Consider the following 25,860-nt stretch of genomic DNA (forward strand, 5'->3'; position numbering starts at 1 on the left):
GAGCAGGGTTTTATAAGGAGGATCTCCCAACAGTACTCCCCCACATCATCCCATCCATCAAACCCTCAGGTATCTTGAAAGGCAAGTCCATCTTCGCAGGAAAGTGTCCATTGTGAGCTGTAAACTAGCTGTCACTCGCTCCATCGTGTTTAGTTCTTTCAGTCTCTCGGTCCATTGAGCTATAGTAGGTGGTTTTACTTCTCTCCAGTTCACTGTAATCATTGTCTTTGTTACAAATAAAAGAATCCTCAATATATATTGTTTGTCATTATACATGTCTTTGGGTATGACTCCCAACAAGAACAACATTGGTTCTAGTCAGAATCAGAATCAGAATAAAACTTTATTGCCAAGTCAGATATAGTCAGACGAGAGAACTTGACTCCGGTTTAACACCGCTGGCACCATTTGTACGGATGCCATTTCTTGGAGGAAGGATGACACTGGGATGAAGGAGGAAAAAAAGGCATCTTCACACTGTATTAAATACCCATTGTCAAGGTGCAAAAAACACCTCAGCACAGAAAAGCAACATACACACAGCAAAACAACATCATAACTTGCATGGGTATGGGGGGTGGGCCGGGCACAGTTCATCCAAGTGAGGGCCGCAGCCTTCGTGGCGCTCGAACCCGGAGACCGTGTTAGGGTGTTAGGGGGGCTGATAAGAAGGGAGCCGGGGAAGGCTTTGAGATGAGGGAGGTGTGGTTATCAGCAAATGTGTGTGTGTGAGCGGTAAGTCTGTGAACTTTGCCCCAGAGCTACTCCTCAGACATTGTTCTTGATGTAATCAGACAGCCCGGTACAGTTCTGATACAGGTCCACAGATGTTCCTGGGAAGGGGAGGGCAGTGGGGGCAGAGCGTCTTGTTCTCATTCCTCCAGGGAGATTGTGACTGGCCGGTCTGCCCGGCTTCATGGGCGACCCCCGGAGCTGTCTCGCAGGTCTGCACGGTCCCCAGGACGGCCCCCGGAACGTTGGCCGTGTGTTGGCCTGGGCCCTCCTCCAGGCCCCCTCCACCCGCCCTGGGTGTTAGGCCGAGTGGGACATCTGGGATCTGTCCCTTGAGGGGGGGGTTCTGTCACGGTTGACATTCCCCCCTGCCTTCAGTTTCTGTCTTGCCCCGCCTGTGTCCCATCTGCCCTGATTGTGTCTGCACCTGTGTCTCGTTATCCCCACAGTATATCTTGTCTTGTCATTCCTTTGTGCCCTGTCGGTCCGTACTGTGTCTTCCTCCATGTCTCCTCGTACTTTTTTCATGATCCTGGTTTTTTGTCTATCCTGCTCTGCAGCGCTTTGTTTTGCCTTTTGTGGATTAAATCTTTTTGTTTTTGAGAACTCCTGCCTCTGGCCTCCCTCTGTCTCCTGCACTTGGGTCCTAAAACAACCTAACCATGACAGTCAAGGCATTAAAGGGTCCCTCGTTCGGCTCATCTGGGTCTCTTGTTGCAACGCTGCAGACTGTGGTTGCCATTTCAAGGCAACCAGACGCTTCTTTAGGCACGATTGTCACGACTGGTGTGGTGAGGACCCAGATGCAGGAGAGCGAGGCAGGAGTTCAACAAAAAACAGGGTTTATTCCACAAAAGGCAAGAACCAAAAACCAAAAGCGCTGCTTGGCAGGATAAAAAAAACTGACACAGGAACAGGGATCAAAAACTGGAGCAAAAACAGGACACATGGAGGAAAGCACAGTACGGAACCACAAGGCGCAAGGGAATGACAAGACCAGATATACACAGGGGATAACGGGACACAGGTGCAGACAATCATGGCGGGGGGGGGGGCCTGTTCTTTATAGCCTGGGCTGCCATAAATCGTCAGCAGCCCGTCCTGCGTTTTGGGGTCTATGCCCAATGAAGGTGCTATTACTTATCACCGAAGGGCGATAAATGGAAAGCCTGTCGGGGCTTTGAGTCAGTTTGGAGGTTCCTTTGTTTCAAACCATGCAGTCAGCTGTAAGAAATCGAGGCTGGTCTCAGAATTGAAATCGAGTCTTCCTGTCATGTTGAGTTGTTGATAGGACCCAAATGCAGGAGAGCAGGAGAGCAGGAGTTCCAAAAAGGGTGGTTTTATTAATCAAACAAAACCAAAAGCGCTGCTGAGCAGGGTTAAACAAAGGACAAGAGAAAAATCCCCAAATCCTTAACAGGAAACAGTACGGACCAGCAGGGAGCAAAGGAAAGACAAAACCAGATTCACACAGAAGGGTTGACGAGACACAGGTGCAGACAATCAGGGCAGATTGGAGCCAGGAAAGCGTTCAGAAAAGATAAGCAACGGTTTCATTGATGCATTTGAATCAGCCCTTCACACCAGATTAATGATGTCATTTAGACCCCACCCTGCTTTAGACCCGGCTGTTACATCCCGTCATTCAGTTCTCATCAGTCCTTCATCACAGTTTGTCTCCCGTCGGTTCTTTCTTGAGTCCCTGCTGAGATGCTCTGCTGTAACTCTGTGAGCCGGTTTCATCGTTGTTGATGTGCAACAAAGTTCTGTAAATTGATGCACACTTGTTGCAGGAGACAAACCAGATAAGTGTGCGAAGATACTGTTGTGGAGAAACCTACTCAATGCTCTTTAATAAGTTATTTCCAACTAGGTGAATATCTAGACTGAAAGTGCATCTAAGAAAACTTGAGAGATGAGCCAGATTTCCGTAGATTTAATAAAGCAGTTGCATGCAATAGGATCAGAACATACATTGGGCATCTCGATGGAGAATGACAATGAAACAAAGGAAGCATAAGGATTTTAAAGCATGAATGATGATGACGTAAGAATGATGATTCATTCTTACGATTCAAGTAGACAAAACATCGTTAAGGTTGATGTTAATCTTGTTTGGAGCAGACTAGCAGTTTGTACACTTAGTCGGCCAAAGCTACATTTTTGACGCTGTCATCATTTTTGGTTTAATCAAGTGCCCGAGGCTACATTTTCCATCACAGATACTTTGGCCAAACTGATGGCAGGACATATACTTCCAAAACGTAAGCAGACAAAATTGAATCTTATATTTTATCATAATATTTTAATGCTTTCAAATCGAATCAACCTAAACATACCGGCAGGAACTGAAGCTTTTTTTTTGGTGTTCATTAAAGGAAGATTCAGGCAGTCTAACACACGTCTCTTTGTAGAACCACTTCACCCCTTGAGGACATCTTCAGCTACTCAAAGCTAAAATTTTCTTTGTACCACTTTGCTCTCGCAACAACATCGTTGGAGTAGTCTCTGCCCGTTGTGTGTTTGTCCACGTTTGCATAAGACTCGACATTTAGATCCCCTGCGTTGTACGCCGCTATCCCTCCTGCCAAGACAAAACCAACATGAAAAAGCAGCTGGGAAAACTCCTTTTGTGTGTAGTTTGTTATACTGGTCTGCCCCCTGCTTTTCTCTTCTGTGCATGTTTGCAGGCCGGAGCTTCAGGAGCTTCATCCTGACCTGCAGTCCCCCCTCTGATCATCCCACTGCTTGCTTCCACCTGTCTGTATGGATGTCTGGTAGATGCCTGCTGACATCCTGACCTGTAGTCCTGCCCCCCCCTCTGACCACCTCAGTGTCTGCAGTCTACACCTGTTTATATAATCATCCCTGCAGTGCACTAGCTAGCCATTGTGTGTGTGTCTCTCTTTTCTCTGTTTTTTATTCTCTCTGTGTGTTTTCTCTTTTCCTGCAGGAGGGCCCCCCCTCTGTAAACTGAATTGTGCAAGTTTAGTGGTTCACTAAAAGCAAACCTTTCAGCTGCTGCTCCTTGGGCCACGAGGAGAATTTGTCGATAAAATCAACCAAGATCCGGGTTCCTTGTTGAATATGCGTCTCGCTGTCCCACTCGCCCTCTGCAGTGTGGTTACCTCCTTTGGGATTGACATCGACCTAGAAATGAAGATGAGATAATGAGAGTCCAGTGTACACTATGTAGCCTATCAGTAGAGATTGTGTCATTGTTGCTTTGTTGTAAATCGGTAGATGTCGGTAAACAACGAAAGTCACGCAAACATTTCAGATGCAAAAGGAGGAGAGTTGATGGTTTGTGCCTTGAACATTTACAACATAGTTCTGTTGTCATGAACATCTCTGAACCCGTCTAGCTCTCAGGAAGCAGAGGCGATAAATCCTCCTTCTTTTGCATCTGTTGTCAGTAGTTGTGTGATATTTGGTAGTGACTTGGTCACAAAGCGCCGGCTGCTCCTTCTAACCTGCATCAGTCCAAAGGCGTTGAATGCTTTTCTTTTTGTGTTCCAGTCTCCCCAGCCATTGTTGTCTTTTATAGTATTTCCTGCCCTCGACTCTCTGGAGATGATGGCAGCAATGATGGCTGGATCAATATCAAAGGATTTTGCCACATTCAAGATCTTTGTCTTGTATTTCTTCATTCTTTCTGCATCCATCTTTGCCATTGTTTCTGAAGCGGCCACACCTTTAGAACGAGTCAAGGAGACAACGTTACTGCGGCCTCATTATAACAACCTGCAGGTATTAATAGTTGGAGGGAAATGTCGTGGAGATTTCTGCATCAGTTCTCTTCAACTGCTGGGTTTCTCCTGTCAAATATGTACCTGAGTAACGCAGCTTGTCCTGCTGAGCCGTTACCTTTGAAGCTCCTGTGGTTTCCACCTCCATGATGTCTCCATATTTACCTAAGGAAGTCAGGTTGGTCATATTTTCACAACAGCACACTTATGGAGCGCTTAATTTATCTAGAAAATTAACTTTACCACAGTTGTGCTCAAATACCTAAAACATTAGGCTACATCTGTTTTGTGTATTAACGTTTTGATCCATGACCGTTGGGTTTGGTAACATCATGAATTTATTGAGTGTTAACAATAGCTTTTAAGCACAGCACCGGACTGCTAAAGCTTTTTACCAGATAAAAAAAATAAATGGCTTTATTGCTCAATTAATAATATTACTAGTGTGCACTTGAGCCGACAGTGATATTGGGAGGCTAGTTACATGTTGACATCTGCAGTAGAAATATTGCTACAGTAGGTGGATCATTTATGAACCCTTTTAAAAACTGACCTATTTTCTGAGGCTTTGAGTTTTGTTTGGAGCATGTAAATACAGGACTGTCTCAGAAAATTAGAATATTGTGATAAAGTTCTTTATTTTCTGTAATGCAATTAAAAAAACAAAAATGTCATACATTCTGGATTCATTACAAATCAACTGAAATATTGCAAGCCTTTTATTATTGTAATATTGCTGATTATAGCTTAAACTTTACAGTTTAAGATTAAGATTCCCAGAGTATTCTAATTTTTTGAGATAGGATATTTGAGTTTTCTTAAGCTGTAAACCATGATCAGCAATATTAAAATAATAAAAGGCTTGCAATATTTCAGTTGATTTGTAATGAATCCAGAATGTATGACGTTTTTGCATTACAGAAAATAAAGGACTTTATCACAATATTCTAATTTTCTGAGACAGTCCTGTATGATCATATAGCGCTGCTTATTAGTTTGATCTACCACATCGCTTTATTGTTTCACGCTTAAGCCCGATGGACAGCGCTGTGTTGCTTTGATCACTTCATCACCGACTTCTGAGTACAAATAGAATGAACTATTTCAGAGAACAAACAGCTTTCAAAGTAAAAGGAGTTAAAAAGTACGAATACTTGGAAAAAAGTGGGATAATGTATATTAACGAATATCAAAATAAGAAAAAATTTGAGCACAGACGTAAATATTAGATAATTTGTATGTTGGGGAGATTAAAAAATAAAATATTAAGAATAGTTAGTGATGTTTGTGAATGCCATCATCCGATTCACTTACTGGTGGTGGAACCAAAAAGACTGGAAAAGAGACTTGAAAAAAAAGTTGCCATCTTCTTGTCAGAGATACTCCTCAGAACATCTCTCCAGGCTGGTAAAGTGAAAAAGAACCGTAAATGTGAAGACAATTTGGTTTAAACAACAGCAGAGAAAGTATAAAAAGTTTAAGCACTTACTAGTTTTTCCTCTTTTCTCTGGCGTTTCCTCAGATCTTCCCGTGAAGTTGAAGCAGAGACGCTCTTGACAGCCTCGTCCTGATACTGCAAACCCACCCGAATGTATGCTATTTTTAGAATTGTTTTTTAATTTCATCATGGGAACGCCCTTATCTTGTGCTATCGCATCGTTACACTCGCCCCGACCCAGAAGCTCAAGTCCACTAGTGTGGGTATGGCAAGCCAGAAAGGACAAAAATTACCTTCACGTGGATTGGTATTGAAAAAGAAATTATTATTATTATTATTAATAATAATAATAATAATAATAATAATAATAATAATAATAATAATAATAATAATAATAATAATAATAATAATAATAATAATAATAATAATAAACGCATTTAGGGTGTCCAGAAAAGTGTAAATAAAATAAAATAAAACAACAAGCAGTCAAATATATGATGCTCTCTGCGGTCATTGATCACTGCTTTTTGTTCTGTTTCACAAGTAGCAAATGGATTGATGTCTCATGTGATTGATTTCCTGAACTATTAGAGCCGAGGGCTGTTTCACAAAACCAGGATAGCAGATTAAGCCGTGATTTTCCAGATATCCTGGCTGAATTAAGCCTCGATTCGGTTTCATCAAAGATCAGAAACCAATGTGTTTTGTCTGTGATTCTGTTTTCTTATCCACCTGTTTTGGACTTTTTTTTCCTTTTTTAAGTCAGCCTGCAATAATATACAACTGATTCCTTTTGACATTCAATTATTAAGTACTATTATTATTGTAACATTATGATGGTTATCATTATCAATTTTATAATTATCCACATGGGCATTGTTACGGTTCGATTATATTTCGGAAGACACTGTTGTCAGAAAGGTCTTTAATGACTGATAAAGAAGCAAACGTGTTGTCAATCAAGTCAAGCCATATAAGTAGCTCCAGGGGATACCGAAAATCGTAGTAAAGCCACTATTTGCCGCACCATCAAAAGACTGTAGTTGGCATTTATAAAAGAGGTGATGGAATATAATTCAAACTTGTGACAGTTAAAGGACTGTATAAGGCAATTGATTTAAATCCAGGCTGTCCGGCCAGAACAGATGACAGAAGACACCATTTCACTCTTTATTTATGATTCTCATGAGGTTTAGGTTTATGATGAAGTTTATGGTCTCTACAAATGAGAAGAAAATTATAATAATTGATATAGGCAATACACAGCAAACAATCTATCTAACAGCACAGAAATTCAAGGTAAACACAATTAAATAAACCAAGACGGTGTAAGAATTATCAAAATGACCAAAACAGTAAATTAGGAAGAAAATTAAAATATTTTGGTCAATTCTTGACAAATTTACAAAATTCCAATTGCTCCTGAACGCACCATTGGATTTGAAGAAATTACGGGGAGTTTCAGAATTCAGATTGTCTTTAAATGTACCACTGGAAAACTGCTTGAAAGTTGGGCAGGGGAGACATGGAGCCTCGATCAAATAAACATTCCTGTTTTACTCACAAAAACACCCCCCAGTACACATTATTTATACAATATTTTTCATATATAATGTGGTTTGTGCACCCAGGAAAGTTAATAAGTCTGCATGTTTTACATTGATAAAAAAATGAATGTTTTAGTAGCTCTGGTCGAACTATAAAAGCAAACAGTCCTGCAGGAGAAGGTTTTTTTGTGTTTATTAAAGGAACATTCAGGCAGTCTAACACATGTCTCTTTGTAGAACCACTTCTCCACTTGTGGACATATTCAGCTACTTAAAGCTATATAGCTTAAAGATATGTTCGTTGTACCACTTTGCTCTTGCAACAACATCGTTGGAGTAGTCTTTGCCTGTTGTGTTCTCGTCCACGTTTGCATAAGACTTGACATCGCCCGGCCCCGCGTTGTATGCCGCTATCCCTCCTGCCAAAACAAAACCAACACGAAAAATCAGCTGGGAAAACTTTTGTGTCCGTGCAAGTTTCCTTATTCACTAAAAACAAACCTTTCAGCCACTGCTTCTTGGGCCACGAGGAGAATTCTTCGATATATCGAACCAAGATCCCAGTTGCTTGTTCAATATGTTCCTCACTGTCCCACTCGCCCACTGGAGTGTGGTCACCTCCATCGGGATTGACATCAACCTAGAAATGAGGATGAGATGAAGACACCAGTGTACAGAATTAGTAGGGATTCAAATGATCAAAGTCTGCAATCAAAATATGAAAAAGGTACCTACAGTAAAACAGAGCAAAAGCTTTTTCGAAATATCAAGATTAATGTTGAAATACAATTTCAAGAATAAAGTCAAAATTTCGTGAATAAAGTCGAAATTTCACCCTTTTTCTCAACATTTCAACCTTATTCACGAAATCTTGACTTTTTTCTCAACATTTCAACTTTTTTCTCAAAATTGTATTTCAACATTAATCTCGACTTTTTTCTCGACATTTCAACTTTTTCCTCAAAGTGCATAATGTAAAAAAAATCTTCCTCCTCTAAAATATTATTTTTATTTTTCTCCGGCCTGGCCCTAATGCTCTTCCGTAAGTAATCAGTCTAGTGATCCGGGCCTGATTCACGACACCTCCAGTCACAGACACACTCTCCCCAAATCAAGGGAGAGTGAATGAGCTGCTCAACAGGTTTATTAAATTCAGTAGGAACGCTACATCAGTGTTGTTTTCAGCCTTTGACATGACTCCATAAAAGTACCGGTAATTCCTCTTACGTGACTGTATGGACGGTCCCTGCAAACTTTGTATGTGTACAGAAAAGTATTTAAAGGGGACCTATTATGAAAAACAGGTTTTCTCTTGCTTTAACATATATAAAGTGGTCTCCCCTCAGCCTGACAACTCAGAGAAGGAGGAAAGCAACCAAATTCTGCAGTGTCTGTACAGCCGCCTGGATGATCCTTCCAGTGTCATGTGACTTCTACGAGCCGTTCAGATTTGTGCATTTTCGTTACGTAAGCAAATGCAAACCACGCCTCGGTCTCCTCCGCTGCTGAACCCACGCCCACAACTAACTCCGCCGGCCGGAGCTTCAGCCATTGTTTAGAAGCGGTGAATCGTGTGTGCTAACCACTTCACCTCGGGCTGTTTGAACAGCGAGGGACAGTTAAAATGAGGTTTTGCATCGACATTTACCCTCATAAAAGGATCAGTTCCAACAGTACGGACCCGGCAACTGCACACGAGTCAGTGGTAAGAACGTTCATTTTTTATTTTATTTATATTTGTTTACTAGTATGATCTTTGCATGGGCTAAGTATTTAGCTTAGCTCCGGTGTTACGGAGCTCTATTAGTACCGTAATACTTTTATTTCTGTTTATGGTTTCAGATCTTCCAAGCACCTGAAGCTGTTCACGACACCTTCAGAAGACGCATAATGCCATAATAGGTCCCCTTTACAAATAACTGTTTGTTGCCTTGTTATAAATCGATAAATGTTGACATCGAAAGTCACGCAAACATTTCTCGACATATGCAAAAGGAGGAGAGTTGATGGTTTGTGCCTCGAACATTTACAACATAGTTCTGTTGTCATGAACATCTCTGAACCCGTCTAGCTCTCAGGAAGCAGAGGCGATAAATCCTCCTTCTTTTGCATCTGTTGTCAGTAGTTGTTAACTGAAATTACATTTAGGCTCCTACAGTAGTTGTGTGATATTTGGTAGCTGACTTGGTCACAAAGCGCCGGCTGCTCCTTCTAACCTGCATCAGTCCAAAGGCGTTGTATTTATTTCTTCTTGGGTTCCAGTCTCCCCAGCCATTCTTGTCTTTTATAGTATTTCCTGCCCTCGACTCTCTGGAGATGATGGCAGCAATGAGGGCTGGATCAATATCAAAGGATTTTGCCACATTCAAGATCTTTGTCTTGTATTCCTTCATTCTTTCTGCATCCATCTTTGCCATTGTTTCTGAAGCGGCCACACCTTTAGAAAGAGACAAGGAAACAACGTTACTGCGGCCTCATTATAACAACCTGCAGGTATTAATAGTTGGAGGGAAATGTCGTGGAGATTTCTGCATCAGTTCTCTTCAACTGCTGAGTTTCTCCTGTCAAATATGTACCTGAGTATTCCAGCTTGTCCTGCTGAGCCGTTATCCTCGAAGCTCCTGTGGTTTCCACCTTCATGATGTCTCCATATTTACCTACGTTGGTATGTATCAAGTTGGTCGTCATATTTTCACAACAGCACACTTATGGAGCGCTTAATTAATGCAGAAAAACCTACTTAAGAGCACAAACAGCTTTCAAAGTAAAAGGAGTTAAAAAGTACTAATACTTGAAAAAAGTCCATTAACAAATATATACACACACACACACACTATATATATATATATATATATATATATATATATATATATATATATATATATATATATATATATATATATATATAAAAGATTATATATAACGTATATGTATATAATAAGAATAATGGTTAGTGATATTTGTGATTACCATAAACAGGTTTAGACTCTTTGGTGGTAGAACTGGTGGTGGAACCAAAAAAATATGACCAAAGACTTTTTCCAAAATTTGGAATATAATCTGCCATCTTCCTGTCCTAGATACTCCTCAGAAACTCTCCTCAGGCTGGTAAAGTGAAAAAAGAAGAAAACAAGGAAGAGGTCGAGACAATTTGTTTTAAACAACAGCAGAGAAAGTATAAAAAGTATAAGCACTTACTAGTTTTTCCTCTTTTCTCTGGCGTTTCCTCAGATCTTCCCGTGAAGTTGAAGCAGAGACGCTCTTGACAGCCTCGTCCTGATACTGCAAACCCACCGCAGTTGTTTTTAACTTTCATTGTGGAAACGCCTGTTTCCTTTCCTGTTGCCACTAGGTCAAGCTCATTTGTGTGAATGGCGAGCCAGAAAGGACAAAAGTTGCCTTCAAATGGGGATGTATTAAAAAAATCTAAATAAGAAATGATGGAAAAAAGACTGTATTTAGAGTGTCATGAACAGTGTAAATAAAATAAAAAATGTTTCCTGCAAGCAGTCAAATATATGATGTTCTCTGCGGTCATTGAACACTGCTTTGCAAATGGATTGATGTCTTTTGGGGTTTGATTTCATGAACTATTAGAGCAGAGGCCTGTTTCACACAAGCAGCATAGCCGTTTAGGCCGGGATGAAGTTTATGGTTTTTCACAAATGAGAAGGAAATGACAATTGATCAAATAGACAATACACGGCATACAATCTAACAACATAGAAATTCAAAGTAAACAATGAAATAAACCAAGATGGTGTAAGAATGATCGAAATGACCAAAACGGTCAATAAGGAGCAAAATACAAATATTTTGATCAATTATCGCTAATTATATACATATTATTCTTGAACGCACCGTTGTATATCAAGAAATTACGAGGAATATCAGAATTCCGATGGTCTTTAAATGTACCACTGGAAAATTATGAAAATAGCAGTTAAACTGCTACATTAGATGCAATTAACAATTACTTATCCAGAGTGGTAATAGTAATGAATATTAATTTGAAAACAAATCAGAATTTAATTCAATTCAATTTTATTTATATAGCGTCTAATACAACAGATGTTGTCTCTAGACGCTTTCCAGAGATCCAGAACATGAACATAAACATAAACCCCCGAGTAATTATTACATAAACAATGGCAAGTAAAAACTCCCCTTGTGGGAGAAAAGCCTTAAGCCAAACAGTGGCAAGAAAAACTCCCCTTTAGGAGGAAGAAACCTGGACCAGGACCAGGCTCATAAGGGGGGACCCTCCTGCCGAAGGCCAGACTGGTGGGTCAGGGACGGCAACAGCACAGCAGGCAGGTGGAAGCAGCAGCGGGATGATCAGAGGGGGATGGGGGGGTGTCAGCAGCACACAGGAGACATCCACGTAGGCAGGTGGAAGCAGCAACGGGATGACCGGGGATGGGGGGGGGGACCAGGACCACAGGCCAGAACGCAGCTCCCGAGGCTTCGGCCTGCAAACATGCACAAAAGAGAAAAAAGGGGGGCCGGCACAAGAAACTACAGAAACGATGGACAAAATGATAGCTATGAGACATTTATAAAAATGGAAATGGAGAAGACAGGAAGGGAAAGGGAGAGGAGAAGAAGGGTGAGAGGCACCGCCCAGCGGATCATGTCGGTGCCCCCCTGCAGCATAGGCCTATAGCAGCATATCTACCGCAAAGCTATATTTGAGACTAACTATTATAGCCTTGTTCTATAGCTGCAACTATGACTACTGACTCTAACACACTAGAGTTTACACTACCTAGAGATTTACCAACACCAGCTAGAGGTTTACTAAACACTAACTATAGGCTTTACTAAACAGAAAGGTTTTAAGTTTAGTTTTAAAAGGTGGAGGTGGTGTCAGCCTCCTTTACCCAGATTGGAAGTTGGTTCCATAGTAATGGTGCCTGATATCTAAGCGGATAAAACATCCATGAAACGATGAAAGAGGCAAAATTACAGTCGCATGGACGTATAAACATTGACGAAACGTCAGTGTCCTAAACAACGAAATAAATCCACTGAATGAAAAACCAGCATATTCTGAGTATTTGATGGATGAGGATCAAACTCTGAGTTATTGAGCTGCGTCTCAGGAAAAGTTATAGGATGGTGATGCGTTCAAGTTCAACGAGTCTGGAAACTAGTTGATAGGCTTGAGGGAAGGAGGGCGGATCCAAATGCAGGACAACACGAGCAAGGTTCAGGTATAACAAAGTTTATTAACAAAAGGTGCTCCACAGGAGGGAAGGAAGACAAACAAAATCACAGACCTAAAAAACACGGCTGGAAAGTCCAACTAAAAGCACAGACCGGAGGGAAACTCACGGCTGGAAAAAGTAATCCAAAAGGACTCAGGAAGGGAAGGTCCACGAACGGGAAACTAGGGAAGACCAGGAAAACAGGCAGAGTACGGGGCTCTGAGCTGGAGAGAATCATCCGACACCGCAGTTTGTGGGAGGGAAACTTAAGAGCAGACTGGGCGACGAGGCTGAGTGGTGTCAGGTGTGGGGACCAGGGGTGTAGCACCAAATTCTGGGCCCTGTACACTCTCAATGTCAGTGGGCCCCTTTCTATGCCCGCGAGGCGCGTGAGAGAGAAAAAAAAGGGGGGGGGGGTATTTATACATCTACTACAATCAACTACAATCAGATCAGATTATATTGATGAGTCGTTCTGAATTGATGCATTTGGCCTACTTGTGCTCAAATACCTAAAACATTAGGCTACATCTGGCTGCAATAAGTTGCAGAGGCAAAAATGTTTTAAGCCATTTTTCAGCCAGATTGAGAATAGCTAATTGTTTTTCTATGTTCTCACCACCCAGACCTATCTCTTTCTCTCTCTATCTATCTATCTGTGGCAAAAATCACAATCACAATCATTTTCCATTGATAGTGAGATCACAGTTATTTAACATGATTATTCATTGGCTTTGGTAACATCATGAATTTATTGAACATTGACAATAGCTTTTAAGCACAGCACTGCACCGCAATGCTAAGGCTTTTTACAAGATAAAAATAATAAATTGCGTTATTGCTCAATTAATATATTAATCGTGTACACTTGAGCCTATAGTGATATTGGTATGTTATTTACGTGTTGATATATGCAGCAGCAATATTGCTAGATGGATCATTCATTAAATCATTGAAAATCAACTGAAATATTGCAAGCCTTTTATTATTTTAGTATTGCTGGTCATGGCTTACAGCTTAAGAAAACTCAAATATCCTATCTCAAAAAATTTGAATATTCTGGGAATCTTAATCTTAAACTGTAAGCCATAATCAGCTATATTAAAATAATAAAAGGCTTGCAATATTTCAGTTTATTTGTAATGAATCCAGAATGTATGACATTTTTGTTTTTTTAATTGCATTACAGAAAATAAAGAACTTTATCACAATATTCTAATTTTCTGAGACAGTCCTGTAATCTTGCTGGCGTGGTTGTGCTTGAACCACTTCTGAATATCCATCGTTACTTTGTGTTAATGGAGCAGCAGAGAGCAGCGTCTTGCAGATGAGTGACGGACACCGGACGATTTATGGTTCCGCGTTGCACCAACGCAAATCTTACGGCGTAGGATACGCGGAGACGCGAACGTACGGTGCGCGTCGCCGCGTCGATCTGGGCGCACTGTCTGACCTGTTGCCGGTCGCTGTTGAGCGGACTAAACCATTTTGCATCTCCAAGAGGGGGGCCCCAGAATGTCTAATATGTTGGGAGAACTGTGCCATTAAGTTCATTCTCTCATTTGATGTTATCAATATACTTTAAATAAATTATGACACCAATTAATTGGAGGGCCCAATTCATTCGAAATAAAAACATCACAAAAAAAAAATAAAAATCTGGATTTTCATGGGCCCCTCTCTCTACACGGGCCCTGGGTAGTCAGGTCCACTTTTCCCCCCACTACCACGCCCATGGTGGGGACGGTGATTAGGATCAGCTGCGGTGCTCTGGCCAAGCCTGACCAGGCTTTGGCACCCTCTGGTGGGGGGAGGCAGGGTGTGCTAAACCCTAACACTAGTATTCCAAAATAAAACTTGTGAACAGCATTAAAAGAATATATGCACATCCTCATAACCTTCCAATGCCACAGAGGAATCCACTACATCCAGGAAGGATTCTACAACATCGCAGGGGACATGAATTAGACTACACAACAAAAAATAAACTATAGAACTGACGTGGCTCCTCTTAGCACCCGAGCGGTGGAAAAACAAACCGGTTCTCAGCTGGTTCTCAAGTTGAACGAGTTGTGAACCAGAACCAGCACTGGAACAGGTTTGGTGGAAAAGGGGTATCTGAGGTCATTGAACACTACCTTTTGTGCTGTTTTCACGAATAGCAAATGGATTGATGTTTTATGTGTTTGATTTCCTGAACTACTGCTATCTATCTATTGCTATTCATCCACCTGAAACAAGAGCTAGCAGAGCTGGAAGACTCTGGTCTGAACTGTGTGGGTGGGTGCCGGGCTTGGGCTGGGCCAGGAGTCTTGTCTGTTTCTCAGTTCTAGGTTCTCCATCCCGCATGCTTGGGTCGTTCAAACTGGGCAAGTGCGACCAGTACTCAAGTTGTAAAAGAAATCACGGGGAATGGTGGATTTTATCATATGGGGACAGATAATTTGTGCTGATTATAAATAATAAAATATATTACAAATAATAGCACTGACCAAAACAGCTGCAGAAATACTGCAGGAATGACATAGCAGCAGTTAAATGCAGCCTTCTGTAAGCTTTAAATATCCACTGGGCTTACATCAAATACATCAAAACACAACAATAAAAAACAGTTTTCTGAACTTATCAATATGACTCTGTCCTTCACAGGATAAGTAACATGGATCACTGCAAAAACTCAAAATCTTAACAAGAATATGGGGTAAATCCACAAAAGGATTGCGCGGCTTTTGCGGCCGCTAAACCGGTGCAAATGACACAAAAAGAGAGCGTCTAATTAAAGCACCCGCAAAGGGCGAATTGCTCCACAAACTGCGCTGCCAAGCAAATAGTGTCATGGTGCGCCTGTGCCATTTGCATGCATGTAAATTAGGTAATATTCATACATTCGGCGCAAAATTGCCCCCTTTCTATGCAAATAAGCCTCATTGCAAAAACCGTCTAATTCACAAAGGCCAGCACTATTTGCCACACGCAAAAATAGTGGAGCAAATACCGTCTTTTGGAAGCGTGTATTAACTGCGCGCAAACTCACTCCTCACTCCCCATCTCTCTGTTTCTCTCTCTCTTCAATGTCATTCAAGCCTGTGTGATACTGAATGATATTAAGGGTAAAATCTATAGTCAGACATGACTGTACACAGTCAGATGAAGTGGGGTTGTGGACTTATCTCGGATTTAAAAATAAAAAAAACAGGAGCTCAGGATTCATCCATAAGGGGCTGCTTTATTACAAACAATTCCACCATATAAACATATACATTTAGAATGTGTGTGTTTAACAGCTTAATAATGTCATCACATATCACAACATATATCAGACTTATAATAAAATAGCGCTGATCGTGTCCCTGTGAAGCTCAGCGTCAGTCAGGACTCTCAGCTGCTGCTGGAGATGCAGCCGCGGGGAGTGGGCTTGCCATCCGTCCCTTGAAATACGGAATTGTTACGTAATTGGGAATTAGAATTCATATAAAACAGTTTATTCCGTATTTCACAATCGTCCCATGCACGTCTGTCACATACGCACACACTAGTTAAGCCTAATTATGCCTAAATAATGGTCCGCATTAAATCGACGCAGAGCCTTTACGCCGTAGGGTACGCGGCTGTTTGTCGCCGTATGCTCTGCGTCGATTTAACGCGGAACCATAAATCATCCTTGAGCAGCACTGAGGGAGGAGGGAGGAGAGGGAACGGGCTCCCGTCCCGTCTTCGCACAGTGTCTTGATGATTTGTAATACAGGCTGAGCCTACCGTTAGTATCATTAGAGCAAAATCTTTTGTGAATAGGACCTTAAAGCGGGGCAAATTGCGGGCGCAAATGCGGCGCAATTCACAGCGCTATTTGCGGGCGCAAACTATTCTTTGTGGATTTGGCCCTATGTGTCTTATTTCTAGTTAAAATGTCTCATTTTAGTGAAAAAAATCTCATTACACTTAAAACAAGACTCATCACTGGAAAAAACAACAATTTTTACCTGTTTCAAGTAGATTTTCACTTGAAATAAGTAGAAAAATCTGCTATTGGAACACGATTTTTTTGCTTGTAATAAGAAGATAAACTGGCAGATTTTCCTACTTATTTCAAGTGAAAATTTACCTGAAACAGGTGAAAATTGTCAAATAAGTTATTTTTCTGGTGTTATTTTTATGGTGATGACTCTAAATGTTGAAATAGCAGTAAAACCACATTCATTGATGAAATGACATAAGGGATGGAAAGGGGGGATGGCAGTTTTACAGGGGGGATGATTTGGACCATTTTTATTTCAGGGGCCGGACTATTTTGACCATTTTTATTTCAGCGGGGGATGCCATCCCCCCTCATCCCCCTTCAACTCGAGTACTGAGTGCGACGCGGCAGAACACGAGGAAGCACGTTGGTCTCTCAGTTGGAATAACAGTGTATTTGTGTCCTTGATGACATCACAGCTCAGAACATCTGCAATTTAACTGGGTGTAACTTTAACTTTGACTGGTTGGTCCGACCCAGACAAGAGACTTTTTAGTTCAACATCCTGGAAGTCTTTGACATTTGATATCATGAAGAGGATTATGTCCCTTGTCCAAGAAGGACGAGACACCGTGGCTCTTTTGATTGTTAGGAGTCCTCCTCCTCTGGCTGGGAGAGCCAGCAGCACAGGTGCTGCTGATCTGCATTCAACCCCAGCTGCCACTGATCACCAGCCCAGGCTTAAAAGGAGACCTGGACCTTCACTCAGTGCTTGATTGTACTGAACCCATGCGGTAACTAAATCTTTTTGTCTTTTTGTCCCAAGGCTTTTTGTTCCTGTGTCTCCGTTGCCTCCCTGGACCCCTCCTCGACGCCTTCCCCTCCCAGCCATTCTCGTGGATCTCTGTGGCCCCCTCCCTGCTGCCAACTCACGGCTGACCCTTGTCACCTGGACCCCCAACCATCGCTCCCACGTTTCCTCTGCTTTCACCCCCTGGATCAACCCCTGAGTCAGTTTTTTCCCCTTCACTTTAATAAACAGCCTTCTGGCTCTTTATTTAAATCGTTTGGTCTCCTGCCTGTTTGTGGTTGGCTACCCGGGTTCACCTAAGGTTTTGGGGTCGGACCCTACATTGATGCTACGAATATGTTTAGTTTACTTTTGGCATATTTAGTTGGGGGTGTCATGCTGATAACTTTGTAATTAATGTTGTAAAGCCATATTTGTTGAAATGTTCTGGTTCATAAATCTGAATTTTTGCTGCTAGTATTTTCCAAATCCAGGAATTCCCTAATAAATAATGGCACATTCTAGTTTACGTTCATTCAGGGATTATTTTGTATTTAGCAGATGTGAATTATCCGCGCCTAACTTTGTAAAAGCTAAGTTTAACTACAACTCAACTGGTTACATTGTTATTAAGCTTAACACATGAAGGATGTGTGATCCTGTAAACAAGGAGCGTCAAGTTCACGCTGTCGTCCCTACCAAGTCATTACAAGTCTTTACTTCGGGTTTGGAAATTATATTGTCATTTGTACATTGGAAAACGGCTAAATGTGACTTAAATGCTACAAAAACTTATCTCAATTTCTCTGTCTAAAAGTTGATGTAAATCCTTGATGTGGATGTATTTCTTATTTTGAAAATCAATGATTCTGATTTTTGTTTTTCTGCACATTAATCAGAAATAATTCTGCTTTTATTTGCTTATACAGTTTGACCAGAGCTACTAAAACATTCATTGTTTTCATCACTGAGTAAAACAGGAATGTTTATCTTGCAGGAGGGGTGGGTCGACTTACGAGCTGCAAATCATTTCACTTCCCTCCGATTAGGAAATGAAGTTGAACTGAACTTTCTCAGACGTTTTAACCTCGAAACGAAGCTGCTTCATATTTAAAATATCCTAAATCTATACACGTGTATTTAAGTGCAATTTAAAGAGCAAATGTTCAGTTCCTCGTGCATCTCTGATGACTTTTCTTACTAACCCAACCAAACAATGTATCTGTTTTAGTTTCATTCACTCTATTAATTATTCAGCTATGATTTAACTTTTCACACAGACTCCAATAAAAGCTCTAATTTGTCAAAAGTTAAAGATGTTGTTTTGGAGCGGCCCACGGTAGCACCGGCTGCTCACTGAGAAACAAATTAAAATATATGTGCTTTAGACTCTCCAAATGACCTGAAGAAGTGGCTAAATTTGTCAGTAGAGAGGTTTGAGAATTCACTAAATATATAGCGTGAAAGTTGCTAAATTGGCAACACTCTTGGAGCGCCGAAGGGCTTGCTACGCCAATGAATCACGTGACATAAAGGCAAAGGTTTTTTAACTAATTGTTTGTGCATGCCCAGATACGAGATAAACAATGTATGTCAAAACCTGCATCAGCCCCCAGGCATTTCCATGGTCCCCCCAGCCATTCTGCAGAGCATTTCCAGCCCTGGACTCTCTGGAGATGATGCCAGCGATAAGGTTAGGATAAGATTTCTTATTAACCCAACCAAACAATGTATCTGTTTTAGTTTCATTCACTATACATTATTCAGTTATGATTTAACTTTTCACATAGAGTCCAATAAAAGTAAAAAAGGAGCAGAGTTGTACTTTTCATGTGGGATTCTTCTCAGACTCCACAGCTGCTCAGATGTGGAAACTAAACTTCAGTAAAACCATGTGACTTATAAGAAAAAGACCTGACTGCCTGTAACAAGCACAGGGAGGCTCTGAGTTCAAACATTGCAGTTAAATAAGTAAATCACGTGGTCTCTAACACTGACGACCACACCCAGTGCAGCTGGTTAATAACAGCGGTGACAGTAGGAGAGTTTTATCAGTTACACACTTTACTCAGCAAAATCTGTGACCATGTAAAACTCCAACACCGGTGGTCATTTAGAGTATATACTGTATGGATGGTACTTGATTGTATTGACCGGTTTGATTGTAAATAAGACTTGAGATAAAAAATTAACACATAAATATTTTGTGGAATAAATTATAAACACCAAAAAAAAGCAATAAATAGAAGCACGATTTCTAAGCTTGCTTGGAATGTCATTTATTTATCATCAAACGGTACACAAATGGTTTCTTTTTCATTCCCATCTTTACATTTTTATCACTTCCAGGTAAGGATGGGAATCGAGAACTGGTTCTTGTTCAGAACCAGTTCCCAGTATTTAAATTCCTTGGAATCGTTTGCATATTTTTCAAACGATTCGCTTTTCGATTCCAGTGAGCATGAATGGCGTCAGCACGTAACGTGCGTAAGCCAGCAGTCGATAGTAGACATGGCGCCCAAGCGATACAGACGTACAAAAGTCTGGTTATATTTCAGTAAAAAAAAAAAACGCAGGCTAACCTGCAATACTTGCTAAGTGAATATTTCATCAAAGGGAGGAAATGCCACCAACATGCAAAAATAATTGCGCACACAGCAGCAATAATGATCAATAATGAAGGAATGTTGTGTTTTCCAGCAGCGTCAGCAACGTTAGCATGTCCTTGGCTAATAATACTGCAGGTAACTAATTAACTAGTGAACACTCCCCATCATATTAGCGCCATTTGCCTCATTGTTGTCCTTTTTTTCCAAAGGGGAAGCGATAAGGGAATTGTTAAAGAACCGAATTGGTAAGCAGAATCGAAAATGGAATTGGAATCGTAAAAATCGTGTCAATTCCCATCCCTACTTCCAGGTGTTAATATCCATTTCTTTTGTACCACTGAGCCCTGGCAGCAACATCATTGGAGTAGTCTCGACCTGTTGTTTGGGCATCCACATCTTGGTAGGAGTGGACGTTTCCATCCCCCATGTTGTAGGCCGCTAACCCTCCTGCAAAGACAAGATTAAAGATGCAGCTGAGGAAACCGATCTTGTCTCCGTGCAAGTTCACCGATTCACCGAAACAAACCTTTCAGCTGCTGCTCCCTGGACCAAGAGGGGAATTTGTTCTGGATGCGTTTGATGAAATAAACAAGGATATCTGTGCCTTGGGAGAGATGCTCCTCACTGTTCCAGTCCCCCTGTATGGTGTGGTGCCTCTTGTCAACCTACAGAGACGGAGCAAACATCGGGTAAATACGGATGTCGATGTACTGCTGTGGGAGGATCTACAAATATCGCAAAGAAAAACCTGTAATGGAAATGGCTCCGATTGAAAGTATCTAAACAATCATTTGAACGCTGCCTTGATCCTCTGTTGACTATTTTATCAACAGCGATAGCAGCAATCGCTCTAATTTGTCAAAAGTTAAAGATATTGTTGTTTTGGAGCAGCCCACGGTAGCACCGGCTGCTCACTGAGAAACAAATTAAAAGATATGTGCTTTAGACTCTCCAAATGACCTGAAGAAGTGGCTAAATTTGTCAGTAGAGAGGTTTGAGAATTCACTAAATATATAGCGTGTTTAAGTGCGCTTTAAAGAGCAAATGTTCAGTTCCTCGTGCATCTCTGATGACTTTTCTTACTTACCCAACCAAACAATATATCTGTTTTAGTTTCGTTCACTCTATTAATTATTCAGTTATGATTTAACTTTTCACACAGACTACAATAAAAGCTCTAATTTGTTAAAAGTTAAAAGTTTGGAGCGGCCCACGGTAGCACCGGCCGCTCACTGAGAAACAAATTAAAAGATATGTGCTTTAGACTCTCCAAATGACCTGAAGAAGTGGCTAAATTTGTCAGTAGAGAGGTTTGAGAATTCACTAAATATATAGCGGGAAAGTTGCTAAATTGGCAACAGTCCTGCAGTGCCGAAGGGCTTGCTACGCCAATGAATCACGTGACATAAAGGCGCCTTTTCATAGGTTGAAGGAGAAGACGATGAAAATGAGACAGTTGCACGTAGGTCTGAATCCAGACTAGGGTTTTTTAACTAATTGTTTGTGCATGCCCAGATACGAGATAAACAATGTATGTCAAAACCTGCATCAGCCCCCAGGCATTTCCATGGTCCCCCCAGCCATTCTGCAGAGCATTTCCGGCCCTGGACTCTCTGGAGATGATGCCAGCGATAAGAGCTGGATCGATTCCTAATCTGCCTCCCACGCGTTGGATCATTGTTTTGTATGTCGCCATTCTACCAACGTCAATCTGGGCCATTTGGTGTGACGCACTCACTCCTGAGGGAAAATAATAAATCAGAGTGACAGTGTGTTTATACCGAAACACTGGAGATGAAAATATATTTCTGCAGGTCTTGAGCACCGTTGGACTCAGCTGTTTACCTGTAACACTGAGTCTGTCCTGCTGAGACGTTTCCCATGAAGCTCCAGAGGTTTCAACCCTCCCGATGTCTCCGTAACCTGCAAAAGTTCAAGTGATTACACACAAACATCAGCACAGTGATTTATTATATGTGTAGCACGGCGAGTGCCACGGGACCCGACCGACAGGATAGAGAGGACACGGAGTTTAGTGCAGAATCCCTTTTATTAGCAAACACCCACACGTGCACAAGCACCGCATCACTCAGCAGCTTCAGCTTCAGTCTGACCCCCAGTCGTATGGAGCCAAATCAAGGCCAAAAGTTTTGCTAATTTGAAAATAAAATTTGAACCTGAAAATTCTTTTTTACAGTTTCAATTTTATTTTTTTCAGTATCAGATCTTTTTTTCAGTTTCAAATCTTTTTATTTCAGTTTCAAATCTTTTTTTCAGTTTCAAATCTTTTTTTTTCAGTTTCACATCTTTTTTTTTCAGTTTCAAATTTTTTTTTCAGGTTCAGACTTTTGGCCCCGATCTGGCGTGGGGGGCGTGGCATCAACTGAGAGGGGCGTGGCATCATGAGTGACAGCATAACAGAGAAGGCGGGGGACCTTCCTCAGTCATGTTGCCTTCAGGAAACGTAGGTTGCAAAAGTTATCAGTAGAAGTTTGATTCAACACTGCATATACACCATATTCACGTGATTGGCAGTGGAAAAAACTGATATTAGTGACACATTTCTGTTTAAAAAGCTGTTTTAGACCGTACTTGGTAGTATGTGGAAGTGGGAAATGTCAAACTTTAAAGTGTGGCTGTTGAACTGTACAGTCTGGCATAGTTTATTGCTTTTATACTGCGATTGGTGTCAAGTTCGGTCTAAAACAGCTTTTTAAACAGAAATGTGTCACTAATATCAGTTTTTTCCACTGCCAATCACGTGAATATGGTGTATATACAGTGTTGAATCATACTTCTACTGATAACTTCTGCAACCTACGATTCCTGAAGGCAACATGACTGAGGAACGTCCCCCGCCTTCTCTGTTATGCTGTCACTCATGATGCCACGCCCCCCACGCCAGATCGGGGCCAAAAGTCTGAACCTGAAAAAAAAATTTTAAACTGAAAAAAAAAAGAAGTGAAACTGAAAAAAAAAGACGTGAAACTGAAAAAAAAAAGATTTGAAACCGAAAAAAAGATTTGAAACTGAAATAAAAAGATCTGATACTGAAAAAAATAAAATTGAAACTGTAAAAAAGAATTTTCAGGTCCAAATTTTATTTTCAAATTAGCAAAACTTTTGGCCTTGATTTGGCTCCATAAGTCTCAGCAGTAGCTTCTCCTCTTATAAGGCTGGCAGGGTGGAGAGGCTGACGGGCCACACCTGTGTCCCGTCAGCCTGAGTGGCTGCACCTCCTCCACCCTGCCACAATATGCCTTCGTATTTTTCCATTAGAGTGTAAAAGGAGAAGTGGTAATTTGACGAACAGCTAACAGTCCATTACCACAGATCCTCTTAAAGAGATTTTTACCACCCCTACCCCCCCCACTCGCGATCACATTCAACTTTTACAAAACTGAGTGCTCCAAAAGACATTCTTATGAAATGTAACAATGGAAACCAACATCGTTTTATGAGCCAGGCTGTGAATATGATTATTTCTGCTGTAAAGTTGAACATTTTACATATATCCTCACATCCCATTCCATCGCGTTGTTGTCAGCGTTACACAACTGTAAAAACTATACAACTTCAGTGGTGTCCAGTTTGGTTTGTTTTCTTTTCTCCGGCAGTTAAGACGTTTTTTCACAGAGAAGTTCAGTAACCGTTACTTACTCATTGTTCTGGTTTCCTCTGGTGATGCTTCTTATCAGCTGAAGTGCAAAAGCTCTCTGCAGTTTCCTGCTCTGTCCTGCAAACGCACTGGATCAGGATTTATACCCGTTTTAGTTTCAGTTTTCACTTTTGCTCTGACTATCTTTTTTTTTGTGGCGTCACATCCACATGAATAAACAAAGACCAACACAAGTCACGTGGAGAGAAAAAAAAACAGTTGATTTACAGGAAACCCATTAATCTTAAACTAAAGCTGCTTGAACGGCTGCTGCAGAAAACTAATTCTGCAGTATTTTAGAGCACCTTAAACCAGGTCCAATAAGAAAAAAACACACAATACTCCCCAAATTTAGATTAAAGTATCTCTTAGAAATTAAAGAATCTTTAAAACATTAATTTAATTTGTGAACATGTTAAAAGAGCCATTTTCACAGTTTCTTTTTCTTTTTCTACATGTGAAACACAGACCAGATCCAGTTAGACAACTGCATTACCTGGACTTCTTAAAACCGGATTAAATTAAATTAGATTAAGGAATATACAAAACTCTGTTTGTGATTTCTGAAGTTGTTATTGAACTTGTGGAAGTTAGACAAACTGAATTGGGGAGTGGGCTTTCCCTCCTTTTTCGACAATACGTTGACTGCTCAAACTTGAAATAAAACATATCTGAGATAGTAAAGAATATATAAAACGGTTTGGGATTTCTGAAACTCCAGCAGCAGGACCATCCTGCAGTTTGCAGTTTTTTCTCTTTAAGCATTTCCTCTATTGTGCCACAAAGGGAGTGATGCTTCAGTTAGAGAGTTATTAATAATTGTCTTACAATAGTTATTAATAATTAATAAAGAAGATGACTTATCAAAATGAATTATAAAAATGAATCCATTCACCAAGGGGTTTGTTCACAAATATATATGAAGGCCAAACAGTTTACATGAGGTAAATATATATATATATATATATTGACTCTGTAGCTATTGTTGTTGACCGATAACTGGTGCTGATGGTGTACCAAAGAAACAAAGAAAAATGTATTTTACCTTACTTTATTTATTTATTTTTTCTGGAGGGGAGTATTCACTATTTTAAGGTGACTCGCCTGAATGTTCGAGAGACGGATGTGAAGGTCCCTTTTTTGCTGTCCCCTTACAGATGCATCTTCTTTTTGATTTCTTCTTGATTTCTCTACTTACTTGATATTAATCTTGGATTGACTGTACATTGGACTTTGGTTGTAGTCTAGATGGAAAGGGGGGTCCACGCGCACCCCCCGGATTTTTTTATGCCACCTGATTTTTTTTAATCCTTTAAATGTCTAGTTTCAGAATTTGGTCAGTGCCAAGATCAACTAATGTCTGAAAGGCTTCGTTTTCACACTTAATCGCATCTAACTCCAAACCAGAAAATTTAAATTTGAGATTGGCAGTGGCATATCTTATCATACATACAAGCCACAGAGACTAATAAACACATTTATTTTTGCTGCAACCACCGAGCAACGACCAAAACAACCTAGCAACCACTTTTAAGACCCTAACTACCCTAGCAACCAGCCTAGCAACCACCCTAGCAACCACACCTAAACGAACTTAAAACCTCCTTGGTCTAGAAGGAAAATGGGTTTCAAGGGTAACCCCTATTATTTATGTCATCTACTTTTTGTTATCATCAAAGTGTCTTCTTTCAGAATTTGTCAGGTGCCAACCTGAAATCATCTCCCAAAAGCTTTATTTTTTATCCTTGTACTGCGAACCCCGACCAGAAAACTCTAAACACCGACATAGTATGTGGTGCAACTTTTGTCCTAAACAACTTACAGAGACAAATTAATACATTTTACAAGCCAACTCTGATAGGCCATCACGTAGCAACCACCTTTAAGACCCTAGCAACCACCCTAGCAACCACCCTAGCAACCGCCTCTGTAAGTTGTTTAGGACAAAAGTTACACCACATTGTAGAGACAAATGAATATATTTACCCAGGCAACTCTGTTAAAATGAACATAATAAAATAATTGTTTATTACATTTGACTAAACACTGACTGTTTAAAACAAAAATCGTAAATAAAAAGGCAAAAAATGTGTGTAGGATGCAGTTAACTTGTGACTAATCGTCAAATTCGCCATCACTGAGGAGATCTTCTATCTCTATTTCTTCCATTTC

At 40.7% G+C, this 25,860-nt stretch overlaps 3 protein-coding genes across 3 annotated transcripts; all 3 read right to left on the reverse strand.

The window, feature by feature from the left end:
* Positions 1-2,306: 2,306 nt before the first annotated feature.
* LOC133450838 (lysozyme g-like) lies at positions 2,307-6,144 on the reverse strand. The gene is made up of 6 exons (XM_061729772.1): positions 5,971-6,144; positions 5,796-5,885; positions 4,566-4,646; positions 4,206-4,426; positions 3,744-3,882; positions 2,307-3,316 (listed from the first exon to the last, which is right to left on the reverse strand). Exons 1-6 carry the CDS (start codon positions 6,107-6,109, stop codon positions 3,177-3,179), a joined length of 810 nt encoding a protein of 269 aa, XP_061585756.1. The 5' UTR covers positions 6,110-6,144; the 3' UTR covers positions 2,307-3,176.
* Positions 6,145-7,733: 1,589 nt separating this feature from the next.
* Positions 7,734-10,769, reverse strand: LOC133449957 (lysozyme g-like). Its single transcript, XM_061728803.1, has 6 exons — positions 10,665-10,769; positions 10,437-10,571; positions 10,043-10,123; positions 9,683-9,903; positions 7,968-8,106; positions 7,734-7,885 (listed from the first exon to the last, which is right to left on the reverse strand). Exons 2-6 carry the CDS (start codon positions 10,531-10,533, stop codon positions 7,734-7,736), a joined length of 690 nt encoding a protein of 229 aa, XP_061584787.1. The 5' UTR covers positions 10,534-10,571; positions 10,665-10,769.
* Positions 10,770-19,689: 8,920 nt separating this feature from the next.
* Positions 19,690-23,818, reverse strand: LOC133451204 (lysozyme g-like). Its single transcript, XM_061730206.1, has 5 exons — positions 23,691-23,818; positions 21,876-21,953; positions 21,574-21,770; positions 20,557-20,695; positions 19,690-20,477 (listed from the first exon to the last, which is right to left on the reverse strand). Exons 1-5 carry the CDS (start codon positions 23,692-23,694, stop codon positions 20,344-20,346), a joined length of 552 nt encoding a protein of 183 aa, XP_061586190.1. The 5' UTR covers positions 23,695-23,818; the 3' UTR covers positions 19,690-20,343.
* Between the last annotated feature and the right edge of the window lie 2,042 nt (positions 23,819-25,860).

The sequence above is a fragment of the Cololabis saira genome, chromosome 1 (assembly GCF_033807715.1).
Source record: "Cololabis saira isolate AMF1-May2022 chromosome 1, fColSai1.1, whole genome shotgun sequence".
Classification (NCBI taxonomy): Eukaryota; Metazoa; Chordata; class Actinopteri; order Beloniformes; family Belonidae; genus Cololabis; species Cololabis saira.

Excerpts from the sequence above, each read along its gene's own strand:
- LOC133450838 (XM_061729772.1), bottom strand. The coding sequence starts at position 6,109 with ATGATGAAATTAAAAAACAATTCTAAAAATAGCATACATTCGGGTGGG. Across the intron at positions 5,886-5,970 it reads AGAGAAAAGAGGAAAAACTA|CCTGGAGAGATGTTCTGAGG; the intron begins GTAAGTGCTTAA and ends TCACTTTACCAG. Across the intron at positions 3,883-4,205 it reads ACGCCTTTGGACTGATGCAG|GTCGATGTCAATCCCAAAGG; the intron begins GTTAGAAGGAGC and ends CTTCATTTCTAG.
- LOC133449957 (XM_061728803.1), bottom strand. The coding sequence starts at position 10,533 with ATGGCAGATTATATTCCAAATTTTGGAAAAAGTCTTTGGTCATATTTT. Across the intron at positions 10,124-10,436 it reads AGAGTCTAAACCTGTTTATG|GTAAATATGGAGACATCATG; the intron begins GTAATCACAAAT and ends ATACCAACGTAG. Across the intron at positions 9,904-10,042 it reads GGACAAGCTGGAATACTCAG|GTGTGGCCGCTTCAGAAACA; the intron begins GTACATATTTGA and ends CTCTTTCTAAAG.
- LOC133451204 (XM_061730206.1), bottom strand. Across the intron at positions 20,696-21,573 it reads ATGCCTGGGGGCTGATGCAG|GTTGACAAGAGGCACCACAC; the intron begins GTTTTGACATAC and ends CCGTCTCTGTAG. Across the intron at positions 20,478-20,556 it reads CAGGGAGCAGCAGCTGAAAG|GAGGGTTAGCGGCCTACAAC; the intron begins GTTTGTTTCGGT and ends TTGTCTTTGCAG.